This window comes from Mustelus asterias, chromosome 1 (assembly GCF_964213995.1).
Source record: "Mustelus asterias chromosome 1, sMusAst1.hap1.1, whole genome shotgun sequence".
Taxonomy (NCBI): domain Eukaryota; kingdom Metazoa; phylum Chordata; class Chondrichthyes; order Carcharhiniformes; family Triakidae; genus Mustelus; species Mustelus asterias.
This window is the reverse complement of record NC_135801.1, coordinates 169983948-170008903: the sequence shown is the minus strand read 5'-3', so window position 1 is coordinate 170008903 and position 24956 is coordinate 169983948. Positions and strand designations below refer to the sequence as shown.

General features: G+C 45.5%; 1 protein-coding gene across 9 annotated transcripts in view; it reads left to right on the top strand.

Moving 5' to 3' along the window:
• Positions 1-24956, top strand: part of fgfr3 (fibroblast growth factor receptor 3) — a 177291-nt gene that overhangs the window by 1820 nt on the left and 150515 nt on the right. For 8 of the 9 annotated variants that reach the window (XM_078223018.1, XM_078223028.1, XM_078222998.1 and 5 more), the window contains exon 2: positions 18919-19154. In XM_078223018.1, coding sequence (XP_078079144.1) covers positions 18983-19154 — 172 coding nt within the window. In that variant the 5' untranslated portion in view covers positions 18919-18982. Of the gene's footprint in view, positions 1-3394; positions 3453-18918; positions 19155-24956 lie in introns of those variants that run through there. The other variant, XM_078222974.1, reaches the window with a different exon arrangement.

Below are 24956 nucleotides of genomic sequence, written 5' to 3'. Positions count from 1 at the left end.
CCCCGGCACTGTGTCCACTGTCCCCCCCAGCAGTGTGTCCACTGTCCACCCCAGCAGTGTGTCCACTGTCCCCCCGGCAGTGTGTCCACTGTCCACCCCAGCAGTGTGTCCACTGACCCCCGGCACTGTGTCCACTGTCCCCCCCAGCAGTGTGTCCACTGTCCCCCGAGCAGTGTGTCCACTGTCCCCCGAGCAGTGTGTCCACTGTCCCCCTAGCAGTGTGTCCACTATCCCCCCAGGCAGTGTGTCCACTATCCCCCCAGGCAGAGTGTCCACTCTCCCCCCCAGCAGTGTGTCCACTATCCCATCGCCAGCAGTGTGTTCTCTGTCCCATCGCCAGCAGTGTGTTCTCTGTCCCATCGCCAGCAGTGTGTTCTCTGTCCCCCCGCCCCCCCAGTGTGTCCACTGTCCACCCCCCCCCCCCCCCCCCCCCCCAGTGTGCCCACTGAGGAAAGGCTGAGGGGCTTGAGGTTATTTTCGTTAGAGAGAAGAAGGTTAAGAGGTGACTTAATAGAGGCATACAAGATGATCAGAGGATTAGATAGGGTGGATAGTGAGAGCCTTTTCCCTCAGATGGTGATGGCTAACACGAGGGGACATAGCTTTAAATTGAGGGGTGATAGATATAGGACAGATGTTAGAGGTAGGTTCTTTACTCAGAGAGTAGTAAGGGCGTGGAATGCCCTGCCTGCAGCAGTAGTGGACTCGCCAACATTAAGAGCATTCAAATGGTTATTGGATAAACATATGGATGATATTGGAATAGTGTAGATTAGAGGGGCTTTAGATTGGTTCCACTGGTCGGTGCAACATCGAGGGCCGAAGGGCCTGTACTGTGCTGTAATGTTCTATGTTCTATGTCCCCCCCACCTCCCCGGCAGTGTGTCCACTGCCCCCCTCCCAGCAGTGTGTCCACTGTCTCCCCCAGCAGTGTGTCCACTGTCCCCCCCCCGACCTCCCCAGTGTGTCCACTGCCCCCCTCCCAGCAGTGTGTCCACTGTCTCCCCCAGCAGTGTGTCCACTGTCCCCCCAGCATGTGTCCACTGTCCCCCCCCGACCTCCCCAGTGTGTCCACTGTCCCCCCCAGCAGTGTGTCCATTGTCCCCCCCCTCCCCGCAGTGTGTCCACTGTACCCCGCAGCAATGTGTCCACTGCTCCCCTCCCAGCAGTGTATCCACTGCACCCCCCCACCCAGTATAGTGTCCACTGTCTTCCCCCCCCCAGCAGTATGTCCACTGTTCCCCCCCCCCCAGCAATGTGTCCACTGCCCCCCTCCCCCCCCCCCAGCAGTGTCCACTGTCTCCCCCCCTCCACCCACCCCCCAGCAGTGTATCCACTGTCCCCCCACCCTCTGCCGAATAGATTAATTTTAGTTACCCTGCAAAGTTTCCCCTTGACCCAGGGCTCTTGCTCACTCTCTTCCTCCCCAGTCTGAGCGTGTCGCTGTCAAGTTACCTCTCAAAGCCCGCACACCATCCACCTGCGAGCGCCCCCCACTCCCCCTTCCCCCCGGCTCTTGTCATCCCTTTCCCAGCGCCCCGACCATCCCATAGTGAAGCGAGTGCAAATAGGTGATCTGAAAAGAGAAAATATTCCGGGAATTCGCTCAAGTGTTGGATGGTTTCAGAGCCCTTCAGCAGATGCCTCGAACACTTGGCAAATGTCAGCGGAGCTGGAGAGATTTGGTTGAAGCTTTCAGTTACAAAGTTGGACAAAGTTGCTGTTCGATTTCCAGTTGAAGGGGGGGAGGGGGATAAAACCGAGTTTTCAAAGCCGGAGTGACCCTCTTCCTAAATAAAAAAAGTTTATTTATTGGTCACAAGTAAGGCTTACATTAACACTGCAATGAAGTTACTGTGAAATTCCCCTTTACTTTCTATCCTGACTTTTAATGGGTTGTGTTGGAAACTTCTTACTGTGTTTACCCCAGTTCAACGCCGGCATCTCCACATTGTGTTGGATTGGACAGCCCCTGGGACTGGGGGGGGGGGGGGGGTGAATGTTTCAATTAAGAAAGAGTTAGAAATGCCCACATTCCCTGCTTCATTGGAGATAGAAAGGCTGATGTGAAATCATTGAGAAATGTTGATAACTCTCGCTCACCTCTTGGCCACCTCTCACCTCTTATTGAGGATGGGTGCCATCAGTGTGAATGAAGATCAGCGGGCAATGCCAGGACCCAGTGCGGGTGGCTGGCTCGGTATAGGGATGGTATTTCTCCGCAGAGGAAAGAATCACCAAAAACCCTTTGCAAAATTGACCCATTGCCTTTTAGCTAGTGGTTAACTTGGTGGCGACCCCCTAATCCACCCCCCCCCCCCATATAATCATCGGAGCCGGGGGGTGGGGGAGAGGACCGAGTGCCACTCAGGATGTGAAAGCGGTGGCTCTTTGGGAAAAGGAGCACGTTGAGAATTAAGTATTAACTCTGTCGCCACGCCGGGAGGGGTTGCATGTCCCATTTACGAAATGCAAATGTCGCAACTGTTCTCAGTGTTTTATTCCTCTGTGTGTTAGAGAGAGTGAGGAATATACAGCAGATCAGCCCCACAGCAGAAAGGGGAGAGGTATTGGTGGAGAATGGCTTTGTGGGGTAGGCGCTTGAGGTGAATCCTGGTTTGGGGGGTGGTTGCCGTGTTCTGAGTGATGCACAGTCCTCATTGCATTTTTAACATTGGGCGGTTAAAAAAAAACCGAATCACAGAAATGTGCAAAAAGAACTCGGAGAATGTGTTTGAAAAGATGGGTTGACCTTTCGGGTATGACTCAGAAGACTTATCATCCACCTAAAAGCATTACATTTGAAGGGTGTGCAGCTGTCTAGGGAAGGACTGTCAAACCCCCCTCTTTCTCCTCCAGATGTTGTCCTGACCCGCTGCGCGTTTCCAGCAGTTTGATTTCAGGCACTGCACGGAATCGATGAGGTGTACATGCGTTGTGTGATGGAAAGTGCATGTTGAGGAACTTGTAAAAGGGAGCTCAGTATGGAGACTGAATACCTATTTACCCTGCTCAGCATATTTCAATCCCCCAGTGTAGCATTCAGCCTTGCGGTTTACACAGAGTGCCATTCTTCTGGATATACAGTGTACTCCTGTGAGACTCTTTCTGCAGTATTGTACACATTTATTAGCGATGTAGAGAAGTGAATGCGTGCGGTAAGCAGAAAAAAAAGGCGTGTGTGTGTGTAACAAAGAGAAACCTGGCAATGTCACCGAAAGGAGGCACCTTCGGGCAACTGAGATTGATGATGACATTTGACTGAGTTGCTCTGAGCTAGAAGGTGAATAATTAGCCAGTTAGCGGCTGGTGGTATGCGGAGCAGGACGGGAAGTTGCAGAATGATGCATTTCAGGAAAGAAAATGAGCCACGTTCTCCGCTAAGTTAGAAACAGCCTCCCAGAAGATGAACAACTGGCAAAGGAGTCTTTCTTTCTTCAAAAAAATCAGAGGTAACCAACTTTCTGCAATGAGTTTCATCCGGGCGCTCCGGTTTCCTCCCACACTCCAGAGATGTTCGGGTTAGGTGAATTGACAATGCCCCTTAGTATCAGGGGGACTAGCAGGGTGAAAACGGAATAGGGCCGGGGTGGGATTGTTATCAGTGTAGGATCGATGGACCGAATGGCCTCCTTCTGCACGATGGGGATTCTATGTAAATCCTGGGAGGATGTCTTTTCCTATGAAAGATGTTTGAGTTTTAGTTAAAAGAAACACCAATTTTCAAGATTATTTACTCCTCTTCCGAATGTTCATTCCTAATAAACTGGATTTAGTGAAAGGTCTATTCAAATAAAATTAATCGGTTATGTCTTTTGACAATGGGGTTTTTTTTCCAAATAAAAATGGGATGTATTGTGCTACTGCAGCCTTGAAAAGGATTCATATGTACCACATGTGCATCAGTCAGGAGTAACCCACACTGGTAGAAAATTAATTATCTGCCACCAGAATTAAAATACATTTTAGATTTAGGGCTGGCACAGTGGTTAGCACTGCTGTCTCACAGCGCCAGGGACCCACGTTCAATTCCGGCCTCAGGTGACTGTGTGGAGTTTGCACGTTCTCCCCGTGTCTGCGTGGGTTTCCTCCGGGTGCTCCAGTTTCCTCCCACAGTCCTAAAATGTACAGGTTTAGGTTGATTGGTCATGCTAAATTGACCCTTAGTGTCAGGGGGATTAGCAGGATAAATACATGGGGCTGCGGGGAAAGGGCCTCGATGGGATTGTTGTCGGTGCAGGTTCCATGGGCTGAATGGCCTCCTTCTGCACTGTAGGGATTCTATGATTTGAGAATGACCAACTCACTGGCCATTTGAATGGTCACCATTAGGTCCAGATACACTTGAAATTAGATAGATAGATTTGTGCTGACTCAAAACTTTGATACTTTTCAGTAATTTTTGGTTGCAATGACAAAGCCATTGAAATGTATATTCACTCTGCGGTATACCAGCTGTTCAGCCAAGGGCAATGGTGAGGCACTGCCGCTATCTCTGTTCTCCAAGTTAGGGAAAGAAAAACTAACAAGGCACCTTTCTCCTGATTGTTGTGCAGTGGCCCTCCTTGACGTACCTGTGTGTGAATTCTGGTTAAGGAGAGGGTCATACGAACTTACCAAATAGGAACAGGAGTAGGCCCTGCTCTTCCATTCAATAAGATCCTAGCTGATCTGATTGTAACTTCAAGCCCACATTCCTGCCTACCCCAGTAACCTTTCCCTCCTTGTTAATCAAGTTCAATTCTGATGTACTCTATAGTAAGATAGCTTGCTGGCGCTCAGATGACTCTCACATCAACATTGGCCATTTGAATGGGATATCAGAGGGCAAAAAGTGCCCCTGGCACTATATCCAAAAAAAGTGAGTGAATGCTTTAAAGAAGGGAACAGGTGGAGAGAGAGAGAAAATTGGCAAAAGATATATGGGACCCATCCAGAATTGATTCCAAAATACCTTCACATGATCATATCTGAGTACTGAGGATTATGTTTGTCCTAGAATCAATCAGATGTCTCTGGTTTTGACTCTTTCAAGAATGCCGCTGTGGAAAAGGGAATAATTTTGCTGTGCCACCATTATGCAGAGCTTTCCGTCCCATCTTACTGGGCACATGTGGCATGTTACTGAGCTGTGTAAATTGGGCTTGACTTTGGATAGATCTCTGGTCTATGTTGAGGTAGTTGGTATCAGATGGAATAATGATGGGAGCGTAACTACTAACCCGAGCATTCTTAAGTCGTACCATAGGCCAAAGGGTTCCTTAATGCTATTGAAGGACCCAGCAGGGGAAGGACACGGTGCGAATGTCGAGGCTGGCAGGCAAAGGACTCAGTTGTGATGTCTCCCATAATGAACGGCCGCCATCTAATCACTGTCTATACAAAACAAATTAGGTATTTGGTAAGGTGCCAGAAAACACCAGTTCTTGTGCATCCAATAGTGAGGAGGGGAGAAAATAATTTTGTAATGGTGGGGAGTGAGGCAAAATGATTTGGGAAAAAAGTAATTGAAAGCAAAGAACTTGCATTTATATACTGGGTGACCTCAAGATGTTTCAAAGTGCTTTACAACTCATCAGTATTTTTGATGTACAGTTACTGCTGTTATAGAGGGAATATCATTTTGGCACAGAGTAGCACACTTATACACCCATTATTTCAGTGGAAAAAAGTCATTTAAAACTGCTGATGTCACAGTCCAAGCATACAATACCACCACCGTGAGGGTTTTGATGGATCAAATTCTGCCGTTTTCATTTGGAAAACTTTCTTTGATGTGTGAAACTATTAAAGATGTGCTGCCATGTTCTGTGAAGAGATTCGTTGTGTTCCCACCAAATTAACTCATTCTGATTCTAAAATTGGTGTTAAAACCCCAGCACTCAAAGCTTAATAGCCACTCACAGCTGAGTCAGGCGTTCACTTCTTCGTTTCTACTCAGTCAGGCCTGTGATATTGATGCCAGTATTCCTCTGCCAGAGCGGAAAAAAGCAGCAACAACAAAATGCATTGATATAGCTCCTTTAACATAGAAAATGTCCCAAATTCCATGGGTTCCCACTCGTGATGGTTATCTAGTGACCCCTACTGGAAAATGTATGTGTAAACTTTTAATTATACAATGCTACAGCATAGAAACTGGTCGTTCACCTCAACAAGTCTACACTGGCATATTTCTTCTTGTTAGGGACCTATTCGAATCCAACTGTCTTGCTTCTTTCCCATACCCTTTTAAGATTTCCCTTTCTCAAGCAATTATTTGATCTGTACGAGTGACAGATAGGGACAGGTTTGCACCTGGCTATGGTGTCCATCCCTAGTTTGCTTGTACTTGCTGTCTAGACTCACACATAAAGGTTCACTGTAAGTACGAGACACCAAAAGGCGGTGCTGTGGGAACCCCTTCCTAATGAAGAGAGGAGGAGGAAAGATTGAAGAGGGGAGAAATGAAATCCTTTCTTATTCTGGACATTTTCAGGAGTTTGTCAATTTTCTAATCGACTAAATCAAATCTGAAAATTGACACTTTTTTACAAAGCCGGTTGCATCTCTGCTGAGTTCAAGGTTACACGATGTGTCAAAGAATGATTTACTTTCTAATCTGGTCTCCTAAGATTGTTTTTTTCCTCTTGGCTTCCTTTTCATCTGTTGCCAACTGCACTGAGTTTAGACAGCAGAATTTTGTGTGGCTCCATCTTCAGATCTTTCATCTTTTAGTTGTTTTCTCAGCATTGAATCCATCCACAATTTCTCTTACAATTTGACTTACCCAGACAACTGTGAAGCTCGTTGCAGTGATCTTTCTCCAACTCAGAAACCAATGCCTTGTCCCTCAGAACAACTTTCCTGAAATGCTTTGTCTCGTTAGCACTCTTCCTTCCTTAGATATTTGCAATATCAAATTCAAAGATGAATCTGGGGGTCCTGTTGGTGCCTTGACCAACATTCCTTCCTTGAATAACACCATCAAAAACAACTTCACTGGTCAGTCGTTTATTGTATTTTACAGGAACTCATGATGGGCAAAGTTGGGTGCAGTGTTTGGGTCCATGCAGCCTCTGAGTAAATTTCATCAATAATTTGTTGTATGTTGGTCATGGCTCAGTTGGTAGCATAGGTGGCACGGTGGCACAGTGGTTAGCACTGTAGCTGTACAGCGCCAGGAACCTGGGTTCAATTCCCGGCTTGGGTCACGATCTGGGTGGAGTTTGCACGTTCTCCCCGTGTCTGCGTGGGTTTCCTCCGGGTGCTCCCATTTCCTCCCACAGTCTGAAAGGCGTGCTGGTCAGATGCACTGGCCATGCAAAATTCTCTCTCAGTGTATCCGAACAGGCGCCGGAGTGTGGCAACTAGGGTATTTTCACAGTAACTTCATTGCAGTGTTAATGTAAGTCTACTTGTGAAACCGATAAATAAACTATAAACTCTTAACTCTCGACCACAAGATTCCAGATTCAAGTTCCACGCCAGGGCTTGAGAACAGAAAAACAAAGCTAACACTCCCTTGCTGTATCTTTTGAATGAGACATTAGACTGAGGCCCCATCTGCCTATTCAGGTGGATGTAAAAGATCCCATGACTATTTTGAAGAAGAGTGGGAAAATTATCCCAGATGTCCTGGCAAATATTTATCCCTCAATCGACATTACAGAAAAAAGCAGATTATCTGGTCATTATCATATTTTTGTGTTCGCCGAGTATCTATCAACTGCTGCATTTCCCACATTACAACAGTGACTACACTTTACAAAGTACTTCATTGGTTGTAAAGCGCTTTGAGAAGTCTTGTGGCTGTGGAATGCGCTATATAAATGCAATCTCTTTTTACTGAATGTGAGGCACATTGAAACACTGTGATAAGGTGCGATACAAATACAAGTTTATTTGTCTTTCTTCTTTCAAAAAACACTAACTGTGTGTTCAGTCTGCCCCCTCCGTTTCCACCCCCCCTTGCTGCAGACACCTTCTGCTCCCCATTTACAAAGTGCTCCTTTCACATGAAGCTCAATATCAATCCAAGTTGTTTGAATTTATCCATGTGACATGTTTGAAAAGCACTGAAGTGTTCATGAGTTATTGAGAGGCACTGAGAAAGGACACCAAAGGTGACGTCACCTCATGATTTATTTTCCCCCCAATACTGTGATCTTGTACTTCAGGTTTAAAAATTAGCCAGGCTGCAGAGATCTGCAGGAGCTAATGTTTAGTTGCTGGTTGTAGAGGCCTGAAAGAGCAGGATGGCAATAAATCCTTACAGTCAAGCATTGGGTTATTATTAACTGTCATGTTGGGTTGTCCCTTTAGAAATCCGATCAAAAAAAAGTGGCAATATAAAGATGCTATTCTCCTCAGCATCTAAGCATGTGCAAATTTAAGTCAGTAAGGAGTCTTAACAACACCAGGTTAAAGTCCAACAGGTTTATTTGGTAGCAAACACCACTAGCTTTCGGAGCGCTGCTCCTTTGTCAGGTGAGTGGAAGATTTGCTCATAAACAGCAAATAGGGCATATAAAGACACAAACTCAATTTACAGAATAATGATTTAAATTATTCTTTGTCCCAGGATTTCCTGCAGTGAGCTCCACTGCAGATTACTTAAGAGCAGAGAGCTGGCAGTGAAGCCAGGAATAGCAAGAACTCTCTCACCATGCATCATCCTATCCAAATGCCCCAAATTTTATCCTCAAAGTCCAGTGCCCCCTTTATTGAACCATCCTACAACATCATCCTTTTCAAAGCTCCATTTACAGTACCTCTCTCCAGTAGGTATTTGAAATATCTTTTGCACGGTTTCATTAGAATAATTGTGTCTTTATATGCCCTGTTTGCTGTTTATGAGCAGATCTTCCACTCACCTGACGAAGGAGCAGCCCTCTGAAAGCTAGTGGCATTTGCTACCAAATAAACCTGTTGGACTTTAACCTGGTGTTGTTAGACTCCTTACTGTGTTTACCCCAGTCCAACACCGGCATCTCCACATCAAATTTAAGTCACCCAGGTTTCCCACTCATAGTTGCTATTCAGTAACCCTGCCTCTAAAGTCTACATGGATTGACACCAGTGAAGACAAGATTGAGGGTCTTCTTTAAGACCTCAGTTTGCATAACTTTCCAATACTCACTGTTTAACTCAAAAATGAAGAATGACCACTTGGGTGAGATAATACAGGGTATCCAGTGATGGTAGAAATTTACTCCAATAAGAATGAGCAACTCTGTAGCGGGAAAATAAATCCTTTCACAAATTTCATGAATGGTGTTTTACTCCTGTGCATTAAAAGGAGTTCATTCGGGAGAGTAGCTGTACTTCGAATGCAGATTCCTTCCTCTCTCCGCACCCCTTCTGCCCCAACCCCCTGACACCAGTTTAAAACGAGCTACATAACTATGCAAGCAACACAGAACATTTTGCAAGGCTTTTCGTATTAATTGTCCCTCTACATTTGACCAATTATTTGACCAATCTGCCAACTTCATTCTGTGATGCCCTTTGAAAACCAAAGTTTGATTTTAAGTGTTTTTTTCCCAGTAAGTTAAATTGGCAATAATCTCATGCCCTGAATGCTCTGAGATTGTATTTTTGGCCACATTTGCTTTCTAAAACGTTGCAAATTTAAAACGCAATTAATGAAACCGTGCAAAAGATATTTCAAATACCTACTGGAGAGAGGTACTGTAAATGGAGCTTTGAAAAGGATGATGTTGTAGGATGGTTCAATAAAGGGAGCACTGGACTTTGAGGATAAAATGTTACTCTGGGGCGTTTGGATAGATGATGCGTGGTGAGAGAGTTCTTGCTATTCCTGGCTTCACTTTGCCAGCTCTCTGCTCTTAAGTAATCTGTAGTGGAGCTCACTGCAGGAAATCCTGGGACAAAGAATCATGTCACTGACCTCAAGTGCTCGAGGTGCCGGGGTAGGAGGCTGCTGAAGGGACAAAGGAGCCCTCAGAGCAACAGGACAGGTCACTGAAATGAGCAGATGGCACTTAACGGCCACAACAAGGGAAGACAAATGGGGTTTCTTGCCGTGTGAGACAGGCGACTTCTATTGACATTATGGAAACGGAGGCAAGATAGAAGCATTGGAAAGCTGTATGGCTTGTTTACAAAAATGCAAAGTCTGTGTTTCATATGCGGCAGAAAAATCTTTGATGTGCAGATTGCGATCATTTATTTGCTGAATTAATGCCAACTGGAGCACTGGGCTTTGTTTATTTTAAAAACAGTGAGCAAGGTCAGCAGTTGATACGTTCTGTGTTTTTCTCATTTAATTCCTTGGATCAAAAGCTAATAGCATCAGCCGGTTTCCATCTGAGGTCATTGTTCAGTAGACTTGGTGTCGATCCCGGATAGTGACGTTCAGTGAAACCCAGTTGTCCACAAACCTGCCTGCTGGCGTGGTGCATTTCTAAAACTTGGATTCTACTTCACTGAGCACAGAAAAAGCTTAAATTTAGCACCGTTAGAGTCCCAAGGCTCTTGACAAGAGCATAATTAGATTTTAAAAATGGACATTGAGTCAATGAAGATTGATCAGGAAGAGCTTGGTCTGAGAGATGGTTTATAAGGAGGAGTGGGAGATGAAGAATGGAAGGGGAAATTGAAGAAAATGATGCCAGGACGGTGAGCGGCAATGAGCAATGCACCAAGAGCAGAATATAGCCAATTACTTGGCATGTATGCAAATATCATTAGATAGCAATCAGCGGCTGAATAGAATTCCTGCAGTGCAGGAAGAGGCCATCCTGCCCACCGAGTCTGCACCCACTCTCCGAAAAAGCATCCTACCCAGGTCCTCCCCATCACCCTAACCTCGTAACCTCATACATTTACCATGGCTAATCCACCTAACCTACACATCTTTTGGACTGTGGGAGGAAACTGGAGCACCCGGAGGAAACCCATGCAGACATGGGAAGAATGTGCAAACTCCACAGTCACCTAAGGCCGGAATCGAACCCGAGTCCCTGGTGCTGTGAGGCAGCAGTGCTAACCACCGTGCCATCCATGGTGAATACTGGTTAACTTTATTTCTCTCCCCCCACTCCCCTCAGCTCAAAGGTGCTGAGGTCAATTCTATAAAATCGCAACTCCTATTTTTGACTGAGGTCAACTAATTAGGTTATTGTACCTGGGCGGCACAGTGACACAATGATTAGCACTGCTGCCTCACAGCGCCAGGAACCCAGGTTCAATTCCCAGCTTGGGTCACTGTCTGTGCGGAGTTTGCACATTCTCCCCATGTCTGCGTGGGTTTCCTCTGGATGCCCCAGTTGCCTCCCACAGTCCAAAGATGTGCGGGTTAGGTGGATTGGCCATGTTATATTGCCGCTTAATGTCAAGGGGACTAACTAGGGTAATGCATGGGGTGATGGGGATAGGGCTGAGGTGGGATTGTGGTCAGTGCAGACTTGATGGGCCGAATGGCCTCCTGCACTGTATAATTCCATGAATTAATAATTCTATGAATTTGTAGTCTGTTTTAGTGCTGTGTATGTGATGCACTCACTGTGCATTCTATTCATGCAAATGGAAAAATGCTGTTGTTAAAATGTTTGCATGTTTCCACACACACATCCTTTGATATCGAATGCTGCTTGGTGGATCTTTAATGGGCACGCCATCCACTACCTGCAGCATTCATTCCTCTCACCATCGACGCACAGTGGCAACAATGTTTAACCATGCTGGTACAGCCAGTGATCCCCATATCCCAGTAAAGAATTAGTAAATGAACAAATAAAGAGAGCTACTTCTTCACGTGGGCCTGAGCCTTTCTTTGGTCATCACCACACTCACCCCACACGCACACATACACGCACACACAGACCAACTGCTAATTCAGCACAGGCCAGGGATTAAATCTGACTCTCTCTTGCTTTGTGTGCCATGGGCACTCACAGATGCTCTTTTAACCAATGGATGTGTACATGCAGCACAAAATAGTCTTTGAATTTTGCTGGAAATGGAATAATGCACCCTCTGCTTTCCAACAATAAAAGAACGGCATATATCCTGGTTCAATAGTTTGCAGTCTGAGCATTAATAATTCACCCTGATACTGCCTCCATTCCCCAGAATCAATCCATGAGGTCACACACAAACAATCCTGGCCACGTTGAAAGGCTTGTCTAGTATCGTATTAACTTGAAAAAAGAACTTTGTGTACTGCACACTGGGAATGTAACAGCGAACTGTAACATTTCAAGAACAGTAACAATGGGAAAGTTGAAGATGTTTGATTAAGCATACTAACCATTATTCCGAGGCCATACGTACTGTATCTTGCATCATTAAAATTATGAAGATGGTCAGAAAGAGGTCAGCCTTTAGTATGTAAGTAAGGTGCTTGACTGATTGAATTATATTTTGGAATAGGCAGCCATTCTGTACTGCTGATGTCTCACAATAATAGCCTATGAGATGAATGACCAGTTCAGTTGTCTATTGATGGCAGTGTTGGCAGAAATGACGCTAGGCAAAATAGTTCCACAGGATCATTACATCACTGTGACAAGCTGAGAAAGACTTGTCTTAACATTTCACCTTGAGGGGCGCTGCCTCAGGCAGGGGTCTGGACAGAGTGGATAGAGAGAAACTGGTCAGGATTTTACAGCCTCGCTCGTCCTAAACCCGTGCCGCACTTTTTAAAAAACTCCTAAGCTAGTCCCAATTGCCCGCATTTGGCCTGTATCCCTCTATAGCCATCTTACCCATGTAACTATCTAAATGCTTTATAAAAGACAAAATTGTACCCGCCTCTACCTCCAGCAGCTCGTTCCAGACACTCACCACCTTCCGACTGAAAACATTGTCCCTCTGGACCCTTTTGCATCTCTCCCCTCTCACCTTAAACCTATGCCCTCTAGTTTTAGACTCCCCTACCTTTGGGAACAGATGATTTGAAGTGATTGGAAAAAGCAGCAAGAATGGCGACATGAGGAAAAACGTAGCGAGTGCTTATGACCTGGGGTGCATTGCTTGAAAGTATGGTGGAGGCAGATTGAATCATGGCTTTCGTAGAGAATTAGATAAGCACCAGAAATTATTTTCAGGACTACAAAGAAGAGTGAGACTGGTTTCATTGCGCTTGCAGAGATCCAGCATGGACTTGATGGGCTGAATGTCCTCCTTCTGTGCTGTAACCATACTATGATCCTCTGGCAGTGGCAACCGCTGGCAATTTCAGCCTTTAGTGTCCATTCTTAACTGCATTGAAAGCAATTATTTTATTTGCGCGTGATGCCATTATCGCGTTCTGCAAGCAATTCCTCCTGCCCCAACCGAGATGTGTGAGCCATGAGTATTTCCAAGTGATGCCCTTTCATCAAGAGCACACGGGCAGAATGAGAAAGGCTATGGGCTGGCATCATGCCACCACACCAGAATCCCCTGACATGTGGAGGTGTGCATCACATGTCAAAAAACACTGACATATCAGGTGTGTGTGTCCCCCCCTCCCTCCCCCCACCTCCCCCCACACTCATACTGTTATCACAGAGCCCAAGGGGTGAGTTTCTGATCTGATATGACACCAGTACTGATGCCAATGACACTTGGTCTAGAATGTAGATTCACCCCATGAGCATAAGCTTTGAAGTATAAGAGAGACTTGGGAAACATTACCAAAATAAAGGATACCCTCATGTGAAAGCCTGCACCTTTGTGCAATCATCAACCATGTCTTTGATAAAAGAGTGTTGTCAGGAAACCCAGGTTTCCAAGTCTTGCTTAGCTTCCATTTTAAGTGTCCTGAAATGATTCCATGTTTAACTGCAGCAATCTTTGCCTGGAAACCACAATCTACTAAATGGTAATCAGCCATTTTACAGTTAAGACTAGCCTGGAGGGCGCTGTTTCCTCCTCCTTTAGGTACCATGCCCCAGAGACCATGCATGGCCTTTCATTGGATTGGTTCACGTTTATGCTTGGTAAAGTACTGCAGTACTTGACTGGTGGGAGGTAAATGTGCCGTGTTGGCAAGAAATGCAATCCTTGGGCTAAGACCTCAAAAATTGGCAGAAAAGTTTGGGTGGTTTCCCGCCATTTTCTCCCTTTTAAGATTAACTCTCAGTGGATGCTGTTTGACAGGAAACTTTCTGCTACCTCCTGTAAGTGGCTTTTTGCATGTGTGAGATTGCGGTTTAAGGACGCAATTTAGCACCAGGCAGAAGGTCTTGCTAGGGTTTATACACCAGCTGACTTTACACCCCAGTAAGGATGGAACTTGATTTTCTTTCTCTTTTCACTGATTTGCATACGGGTTCATTTTCCAGCAGGCAGGAGCACAGTGTGGTTGCTTTCCCCTCCTTCTCCAGCCCTATGGAAGCCATAGCCAGTTGTAACATCCCAACTGTTAACCTGACCCCAGAGCAAGAATGGAACCTGGAACCAGCATGACTGAAGAGCACAAAACCTTCTCTTTAAGTGGGGGGGTGGGGGAGTTGAAAGATTTGTTCACCAGGTTTGGAGGTTTTCTTGCAAATGACATTTTGTTAAACTTCTCAAGGCGTCAGCTTGACTCAATTGCTTATGAGTCAGAGGTCATAGGGTCAAACCTCAACTCCAAATTCAACACATAATCCAAGCTGACACTTTCAATGCCTGCTGAGATTGTTGCACTGTTGGAGGTGACGCCTTTTGGATTATTTTAACTAATCAACAATCCCGTGACAGCACTCAAAGGAGGGCAACAAGTTTTCCCAGCAGCCTGGCCAACATTCCTCCCTCTACCAACCCCAGCTTAACTCGTCGTTTATCTCTCTCTATTAACAGTTTTGTGGGATCCTCGTGGTGTGCGAATTGGTAAAGCATTTATTCCCCATCATGACAGCGAGTGCACATCAAACGTGGCACCAGGCAAATTAAAAGTTTTTTGTGTGTGTGCTTGGCAGAGGGTTTGACATTTTTGTACAGTTGTATCATCCATGGAGATAGCTGGTCTTTTAGGAGACCCACCGATAGGAGGGATAGGTTATTTTAAACATGTCTTATGTGGCACAATGCTGCTTGCTGCCCCTTCCCCTCCCCAATCCCCTCCCCGCCTTCGGGCAGTGCAGCGAAGACAAAGAAAGGAGCTTGTCACAAATTGCACGTTTCAAAAAACGGCCAGCGCCTGCCAACTTGTCAGCAGAGGGGAATTATTGAAATGAGTTATTTACGGCTGGAAAGTTTTTTTTTTCGAAGCAGCAGGATCTCGGGACGATATACTGTCTGCTGCGGCATAATCCACACTTTTCCTGGACACAGTTCGAGGCTGCTGGTTTTATTATCCGCCCAGAAGTCTGTAACATAAGGAAGGTACACGGCCCGGTAGACTGCCAGCTATTTCAGATCCCAGTGCCTCCTGCAACTTATGGCGAGTGGAAGTTATTGCTACAGCGGAGCAGAAGCGTGCGGTAAAACGCTTCGACAGGAGTGTGTGTGTGAGTGCCCTGTTGCCTTTGGCTGAACTTGTCGATTTGATTTAGCCTGTCTTCAGTGTCCCAGCGCTGGTGGGCACCACCTCTTTGCGAGACACTTTGTCTCAAAGTACAAGTTTTCTTCAATCGAAACCCTAACTATTACTCCGGGTTTGATAGCCACTGCCCTCTTAGCAAATACCACAGTGACTAAAGTGAGAAGTCCTGTCGCCCAGACAGTGGGTGTGGTCGGAGTCACCTCTCCCTCAAGCTGCGCTTACATTGATTTGATTACCTTGCTGTTGTGGCCAGCTTCCATTCAGCAAATATCATGAGAAGTCTGAGCCAGCGCTGGAAAATTCCAATTTGCCTGATCAATCATCTTGGGAGAACAGATTCAAGGGGCTGAATGGCTTACTTGAGAGTCAGCTCTAAGAGTCCTGCGCTTGGGGAACTAGCGCAATATAAACGCGCGTCGTAATTCTCAGAATGCCATGTGCTTAATGGTTAAGGGGGAAACGTGGGGGCAGTCTATGTCTGTGGAAGTTCACATCGGCTTCAGGCTAAGAAGCACGAGTGGGCAATGTAGCCATAATGTATGTGCATTGATGCACCAAGCAACTTACTCTGAACATGAACAGAGGCAATTAAAGGGGTGGTTTGTTGAAAATGTTCCAACTGTATGAAGGGATCGGACGTAGATTGGTTCCAGTGATCGCGGTATTAGCATACAAGGCTGTGGAAAAGTTCTGGAAATGGGATTAGAATAGATGGATGTTTGATGGCTGGCACAGATACGATGGGCTGAAGGGCCTCTCGTTGTGCAATATCACTATGTATTCAAAACAACACCATGCATTTATATGGCACCATTAGCATAATCAAATATTCAAAGGAGTGTGATCAAACAGAATTTGACACCTAGCCACATAAGGAGATATTAGAACAAGTGATCAAAAGTACAGTCAAAGAGGCAGCTTTTAAGGGGTATCTTAAAGAGGTAGAGAGGCAGAAATGTTTAGGGAGGGAATTCCACAGCTTGGGGCCAAGGCAGCTGAAAACATAGAATGACTGCAAATGTTAGGGCAGATCGCAGCAGCAAGTTTTTTTTTTGCACAAGTCTGTGAGGCTGTAGAATTGTCATCTGGAGTTGGTGTTTGATGAAGAGCATGTGTTAACATTTAAAAATAGATTGAATAAGTGGTTGAAGAGAAGTTGGAGCAGGACAGGTACACAGGATTTGAGAGAGTAAGTGACATGGACTGCTTAGGCCAAACAGCTGTTTTATATATTGTGTTTTCTATGGGATGCATGTTTGTACACAGTACCCACATGGTGAGGTTCCCACCTGCACTGTTCCAAGGGGCGAGTGGGGCACTGAGTGAAGTCTACTTCAAGCAGTTGGTTCTAAGCTGCCTTTGAGGCATATCCTTACTGCATAAGTGTAAACTGGGCAGATTGACTAAATCTGGCATTACTGATGAAAAGCGAATATTTTTATTGGCCAGATTTGGCAATTTCTGTTGTCCATGAAGATGGCAGCCAGCTGTCTGAGACCGATGACAGCACTAGGAGCCCTACAGGGCTAGCGTGAAAGTAGTTATTGGTGTTGTTTGAAGTTGTGTCATGGTAGCGTCATGGTTACAGTGACCAGAGGTTGAGCAGTCCAAATCTGAACTATAACGTGCATTATGGTTAAGTGAGTGAGCAAAAACTTGGCAGATGGAATATAACGTAGGAAAATGTGAAGCTTTGCATTTTGGTAGGAAGAATAAAGGTACTGAATATTATGTCAATGGAGAAAGACTGCAGTAAGTTGCAGCACAGGGATTTGGGGGTCCTTGTGCATAAATCATAAAAAGTTAGCATGCATGTTCAGCTGGTAATAGGGAAGGCAAATGGAATGTTGGCCTATATTTCAATGGAAATGGAGTATAAAAATAGGTAAGTCTTGGTAAAACTACACAATGCACTAGTTTGACCACACCTGGAATACTGTGAATAGTTTTGGTCCCCTTATCCAGGGAAAGATATACTGCCGTTGGAGGCAGTCCAGAGAAGGTTTACTCGGTTGAGTCCAGGTAGGAAGGGATTTTCTTATGAGGAGAGGTTGAGTAGGTTAGACTCATTGGAGTTTAGAAGAATGAGAGGTGCCTTATTGTGACATATAGGATTCTCAGGGTAGATGCTGAAAGGTTGTTTCCTCTTATGGGAGAGTCTAGGACCAGAGGGCATAATCTCAGAGTAAGGAGTCACAGAGATAAGGAGGAATTTTTAAGTCCGAGGTCACGTACCAACTGACTCAACAGCTTCTTTCCTGCTGCTGTCAGACTTTTGAATGGACTTACCTTCCATTAAGTTGATCTTTCTCTACACCCTAGCTATGACTGTAACACTGCATTCTGCACTCTCTCATTTCCTTCTCTGTGAACGGTATGCTTTGTATAGTGCGCAAGAAACAATACTTTTCACTGTATACTAATATATGTGACAATAAATCAAATCAAAATTCTTTCCCGTTGAGGGCTGTAGGGGCTGGGTTGTTATGTATGTTCAAGACTGAGATAGACAGATCTTTAGTCAGTAAAGGAATCAAGGGTTATGGGGATAAGATGGGAAAGTGGAGTTGAGAATCATCACATTAGATCAGCCATGATCTCACAGGCAGAGCAGATTCGATGGGTCTATGTTTTATGGTCTATCCGTGCCCCCAAGCACTTCCTTTTCCTAGTCATACGAACAGCAGTAGGGCATTCAGCCCCTCAAGCCTTAAACGCCATTCAATAAGATCATGGATGATATGTAACAACTTCAAATCTGCATTCCACTTACTCTACCTATCAGTCCTGGTGAGAACAGAGTTTTGACCTCTAGGGGAATCGAGAGATGGGGAGAAAGTGGAGTTGAGACAGAAGATCAGTCATGATTATCCTGAATGGCAGACTTGAGGGGCCGAATGGTCTACTTAAGCTCCTATTTCTTTTTGCAACTTCCCAGATAGAAGACTTTCTTTTACATTGAAAGACCATTTCTCATCACAGAGTATGCAACCTGATTACATTTCATATAGTGTGCATAATCCCTGTTAAATACTCTGGGAGCAACCTTAAAAAAAATGCAGAGATAAACGCAAAATACTGCAGATGCTGGAATCTGAAACAAAAACAGAAAAATGCTGGAAAATCTCAGCAGGTCTGGCAGCATCTGTGGAGAGGGAGTGGAGCCAACGTTTCGAGTCCAAATGACCCTTCGTCAGAGCTCGAAACATTGGCTCCACTCCCTCTCCACAGATGCGGTCAGACCTGCTGAGATTTTCCAGCATTTTTCTGTTTTTGTCCTGAAAAAAAATGCAGTTCTATTTTGGGTTGTGGTGATTAAAGGTGTAGCACAGAGTTCCTGGAAACTCATTCCAGAGTATTAAAGCTTTTAAGGACATGTGGATGCATTGTTGCTGCTCACTCCTTGCTGTACGAATTTGTGCACGTGTTAATACCTCTTTTCATGCTCTCTCTTGTAGTGCACTTGGCGCAGGCAGTGGTCAGTGGAATCGCGGCGCCCATGCCTGTGAAGCACACACACAGATGATGTCTGAGGCTGGGTGGGGCCACAGCAGTCAGATTGGCAGCCGTTTTGGAGGGATGATCACCCTGTGGTACGCACTCTGCCTCTGTTTAGTCACTGTCACCAGCATCCCTACTGCCAGGCTCCGCATTTCAGAACCGGAAGAAAAATCCACCAGACGTCCTCCCTCAGGTAAACATCAGATCTGGATTTAGTTTTCTCAGCATTTCAGTTGCACTGTTTTGGGGGAAGGGGAGGTGGAATGGTAGGATCAATGGGTTTTTTGTGTGAATTTCTTTGCCACTTTGTAAATGATTCATTCCAGGATAATGGGCGTCACTGACAGGCCGGCGTTTATTGCCCATCCCTAGTTGCCCCTTAAGAAGCTGGTGGTGGGCCTATGTGATGAAGGCTCTCTCAGAATGCTGTGAAGAACGGAAATTCCAGGATTTTGATCCAAGTACAAACACATCTATTACACTACAAAAGCAGTGACACTCTTGAGCAACTTACTGTGTGAGGCAATGTCTGATGTTCCAGCTTAACAAAATCCTTATAAATTCTATACTTATAACAGTTCATTATTTTGGCTGCTCATTTTTCTTGGAACCTCTGCCCAACAGTCAATAGCTTGATTTCTATGGGAAAAATAATCTGATCTGTTTAAAAATGTTTGCCAACTGAAATCATGAAGTCTCTAAGTAGGAACAAGATCATTAACATAATCTGAACTCAGAATTTTGTTTTTACTGTTGATTTTTAAATTGCAGTCTCTTTTTGATATTGTTACATAACAGGATTTGCTAGATGTTTCTCAGCTGTTTGCAACCATCATTCATTCAAAGTTGGGTGGAAGGCCAGCTGGAAAGACTCAGCAACCATCTGGCAAGGGTGACCACTGCATTTAGTCCTGGGTCCTGGTGACAACCCAGGGAAGGACTGTCAATGCCCCCTTCTAGAGATGAATGGTTCAGTGGTGAGCAGCTCTCACCTCAGCCACTCACCATTCAGTGGCAACCACCAGTTGGAGGCCAAAGCAAACCCCCACGCCCCCCTTTGATTTTCGAGCTTTCATTGCCCTTCTCCAGAGACCACCTTTTACTTTGACTCTTTCAGGGATATGGACATTGCTGGTAGGCCAGCATTCCATGCCCATCCCAAATTATCCTTGAGAAGGTGGAGGTGAGCTGCTTTCTTGAACCTCTACAATCCATGTTGTAGGAACACCCACAGTGCTGTTAACGAAGGAGTTCCAAGATTTTGATCCAGCGACAGTGAAGGAGAGGCGATATGTTTCCAAGTCAGGATTGTTTGTAGTTTGGAAGGGAACTTGCAGGCAGTTTTGCCATGCGTCTACTGCCCTTGTCCTTTGAGGTGGTAGAGTTTGCAGGTTTGGAAGGTGCTGTTGAAGGAGCCTTGGTGAGTTGCTGCAATGCATCTTGCGGATGGTACACACTGCTGTCACTGTGTGTTGGTGGTGGAGAAAGTGAATGTTTAAGGTGGTGGATGAGTTGCCAATCAAATGGGCTACTTTGTCATAGATGGTGCCAAGCTTCTTGAATGTTGTTGAAACTGCACTCATCTTGGCAAGTGAAGAATATTCCATCACACTCCTAACTTGCGCCTTTTAGGTGGTGCGAGGCTTTGGGGAGTCTGGAGGTGAGTTACTCGCCCCAGAATTCGCAGCATCTGACCTACACTTTTAGGCATAATATTTATATGGCGGGTCCAGTTCAGTTTCTGGTTAATGGTAACCCTCAGGATGTTGATAGAAGGGGACTTGGTGACGGTAATGCCATTGAATGCCAAGTGGAGATGGTTAGATTCTCTCTTATTGGAGATGGGAGATGGCCTGGCACTTGTGTGATGTAAATGTTACTCTCTTTTGCTCCTGCTGCAATGTTGCCTGAGTGTTCATAAGTTCATAAGATATAGGAGAAGAATTAGGCCATTCGGCTCATTGAGTCCGCTCATATCATGAGGAGCATATCATGGCTAATCCCCATTTTCCTGCCTTCTCCCCATAACCCTTCAACCCATTACCAATTAAAAATCTGTCTAACTCCTCAAATCTACTCACTGTCGCAGCATCCACCACACTTTGGAATAGTGAATTCCAGAGATTTACAACCCTATGGGAGAAGTAGTTTTTCTTCAACTCTGTTTTAAATTTGCTACCCCTTATCCTAAAACTATGATCTTTCGTCCTAGAATGCCCCACCAGCGGAAGCATCCACTCCACGTCTACATTATCCATACCTTTTACCATCTTGTATACCTCAATTTGATCTCCCCTCATTCTTCTAAAGTTTTCCAGCCTTTCACGAGTTAATCCTCTTATGTCGTGTTCCAGGAAGGCCACCCTGTGGACTTTATAATCCCTGAGCTCAGGAGAATTGGCCAGTGTCACAGGGGCAGCAAGTGAAAAAGCTGCCCAAATCCTGCTTCAGTACAAAACCTCGATATTCCTGGTCATTTTCTATCAAGCACTGTTTTTATCTTGATGAGTCTGAGGTGATTGTGCTGCTGGTTCCTGGATTTGTGCAGCTGGCAAAAACTACAACGTAAGTTGGAAAAATTCACTAAGGCTGGCTTCTAGGAAGATCCAGTGAATCTAATTAGGTTTACAGTGGAGTTGCCACTAGCGAGACACAACCAAAGCCTTCGGGAACTTAGTGCACGTGTGTGACTGTATGTGTTTCCAATTGTGACTTTCCCTCTCTGTCTGTCCACATCAAGTCTTCCTCCCCTAGTTTTTCCGCACATGCGCTCACTCATTCACTCATGCACTCATTCGCTTATTACATGCAGAATGTGTCCATCATACTCTTTCATGGGATGCAAGCATCGCTAGGAAGGCCAACACTTGTTGCCCATCCCTAACCACCTTGGAGAAGGAGGTAGTGAATCACCTTCTTGAACCACAGCAGTCTATGCGGTGTCAGTACACTCATAATGCTGTTAGGAAGGTAGAAGGCGATGTAATGTCACTGAACTTGTAAACCAGAAAACCAAGCTAATCCCCTCGGGATATGGGTTCAAGTCCTGCTGATGGAGTTTGAATTCAATTAGCTAATAAATACAAATGATTCAATAAAACAAATTGAAAGCTAGTCCTAGTAATGGTGCCATGAAATGATCATTGTGTCGTAAAACCCCACCTGGTTTGCTAATGTCCATTAGGGGAGGAAATTAGTCGTCCTCACCCAGTCTGGCCTCCCCGTTACTCCAGACCCACAGCAGTGTGGCTGATTCTCAGCTGCCCTCTGAAATGGCCCGATGAGGCACTCAGTTGTACCAAACCACTACACCAAAGTAACCATCTTATAACTTTCTTAGTCACGCTATATTTTTATCTGTTTTTCTGTGTAAGTTGTCTCTCCTTTGTGCTCTGTCGTTTTCTTTCTCTCCCTCCATCTTCCCCCCCTCCCCTTCTCTCCATCTTTTCCTCTCCAAATGCTATATACAGCATAGCAGCTGTGTTTATTATTTGAAGTCATGCAATGGAAAGTAGTTTTTTCCTAGTTTCCTGAAGGAGGTAGAGAAATGGTGCTTGCGCTGTGACAGATTTGGCGAAGTCTGAGTCACCTACCCACATAAAACCAACAGTTTAGCCGAATTGTCTGGTGGAGGCCAGGAGCTGGGGGTGTCACCTTCCTCCCCACCCCCTCCTTGATTTAACACCATAAATCATGGCCTGGGTTGTTTGTGTCAGCAAGAAAGCTGTAATAAAACACGTATTCTAAAATGTAACTCAACACAGCCTATTTTTCACAGCTAAACAGGTTGATTTATGGAGCTCCCTGCATTGCCGCTGATGAATTTGCTGGAGTTGGAAATAAAGACTCGGCTGATTAGGACTGGAGCCTGCTTCTTCCCCCCCCGAAGAACTGTTGGGTCTTGTTGCTCAATGTGAGCTGATTGTGCTGTGTGCAGACTGTGGCTGAGGTTGCTAATGTGTTGGAAGGAGTTCCTCTCATGAGACTGCTACCAGCCATCACCCCCCCTACCCCCGCCGCCACAGAGTCCACAACAGAACATAAGGGTCCTACTGCTACTGAGTGAATGCAGCTTTGTACTTCCACAGGCTCTCATCTATAAAACTCACATTGAACCAAAGCTTTCTGCAGGGGCCTTAATTTTCGTAAGAAACCGAGGCAGGCAGATTAGGCTTAAGGCGGGAGGGAAAAGAGGGGTTGCTTTGAGGTGGGGTTGCGTAGGCTGCAGATATTCAGGTCTCCATGGGGAGATGCCTTGCGCTTGGCAGGAAGACAGGAGATGCCGGCTTCAGCCTGAATGGAGTCCAAGGCTCAGGCACAAGGGGCCTCATCTGGGCTAAATTTCCCCTCCGCTTGTTGGATCGGGAACAATGTTAGGTTTTTGTGAATGAAAGTGGAGAGGCTGAACAGAAAACAAATGCAAATGCCGTTAACAAGCTGCTTTGCAGTCGATTAAAGGGGTCATTGAACTCTTTTACCTCTTCAAGGATCACGGTCAGTGTGTTCGCCAGCTGAGAATGGGGATTCAGACACTAAAAGTGATCTCTATAGGAACTCTAACCTGGAGAGGGAGCCGTCAATGGCATTCTCTTAGTTCTTCCGCCATACTCACACACATGAAGGACCCCACTTCCGGAGGCCCAGTGATGACATGACAAAACCAGGCTTTCATGGCTTTTGTGAACTAGTGCAAGATTGGGCAACTCTTGCACTGATTTGCTAAGAATACAAAGCCAGCTTCCGTGCATGCTTTGTGTCACAGCAGAGTTCACAGAATGATACAAGTGCATGGGCACACAGAGGGCTGCCTGCAAATTGCCAGGCGCACCATACCACGATGTACAACTGATATGGCGACATAATGGACTGTACTTTCCTCTAAAAACAATGCTGAGGCTCTCAGCACTCCCCACTATTCATGCACAAATTGGACAGCAGCTTCTCGTGAGCACAGCGTCGCAGTTAGATGCACCAATCTGGATGTTGCTCTCCAAGATGCTCCTCCAAAGATGGCGTCTTGTCCTCTGTTTCACTTCATATGTATTTAGTGGCGTGAAATTGCTGTCCTCGTCTCACAGACGCACATTAACTCCACAAAAAAATCTCAGGCTTTACCATTCCAGTCGAAGTACCTTTTTGAATTGTGTGCAAAATCTTAATTATTCACAAGGTGATTGATTTTGGATTGGCCTAGCAACCACTCAGTTATATCTGGCTACTGCAGAAAAGTTTAAGAAAAATAAAACTGCACAGACCACTTGGCATCGACCGAGACACTAAAAATGACTAAGGATATCCTGCTCCTCACTAACATCGACAAGCTTATGCCAGAATTGGGAGAACTGCCCCACAGACTAATCAAGCAACAGCCTGACATAGTCATACTCACCGAATAGACCCTACAGATAATATTCCAGATACCATCATCATCTCTGAGTATGTCCTGCACCTCTGCTAAGATTGACCCAGCAGAGGAGGTGCTGCAGGGATGTACAGTCAGGAGCGATTGGCTCTGGGAGCCCTCAGCACTGACTCCAGATCCCATGGAGTCTCATGGCATCAGATCAAATGGGCATGGAAAACTCCTGCTAATTACCACATACCGTGCCCCTCAGCTAATGGATCAGTCCTCCTTCATGTTGAATACCAAATGGAAGAAGCAGTGAGGCTGGCAAGGACACAGAATCTACTTTGGGTGGGTAATTTCAATGTCCATCGCCAAGAATAGCTCCTCTACTGTCCGAATCCTGAACGACATATCTACCAGACTAGACTTGTGGCAGGTGATGAGGAACCAATGAGAGGAGAAAATCTACTTGACCTCGCTATCACTAATCCACTTGTCACAGATACATCTGGCCATAAAGGTACCGGTAGGAGTGACCACAGCACAGTTTTTGTGGACACAAAGGCCCATCTTCACAATTGAGGACACTCTCATGACCACCATCCTAAATGATCAGATCAGAATAGTACTGGCATCCATGAGACACTG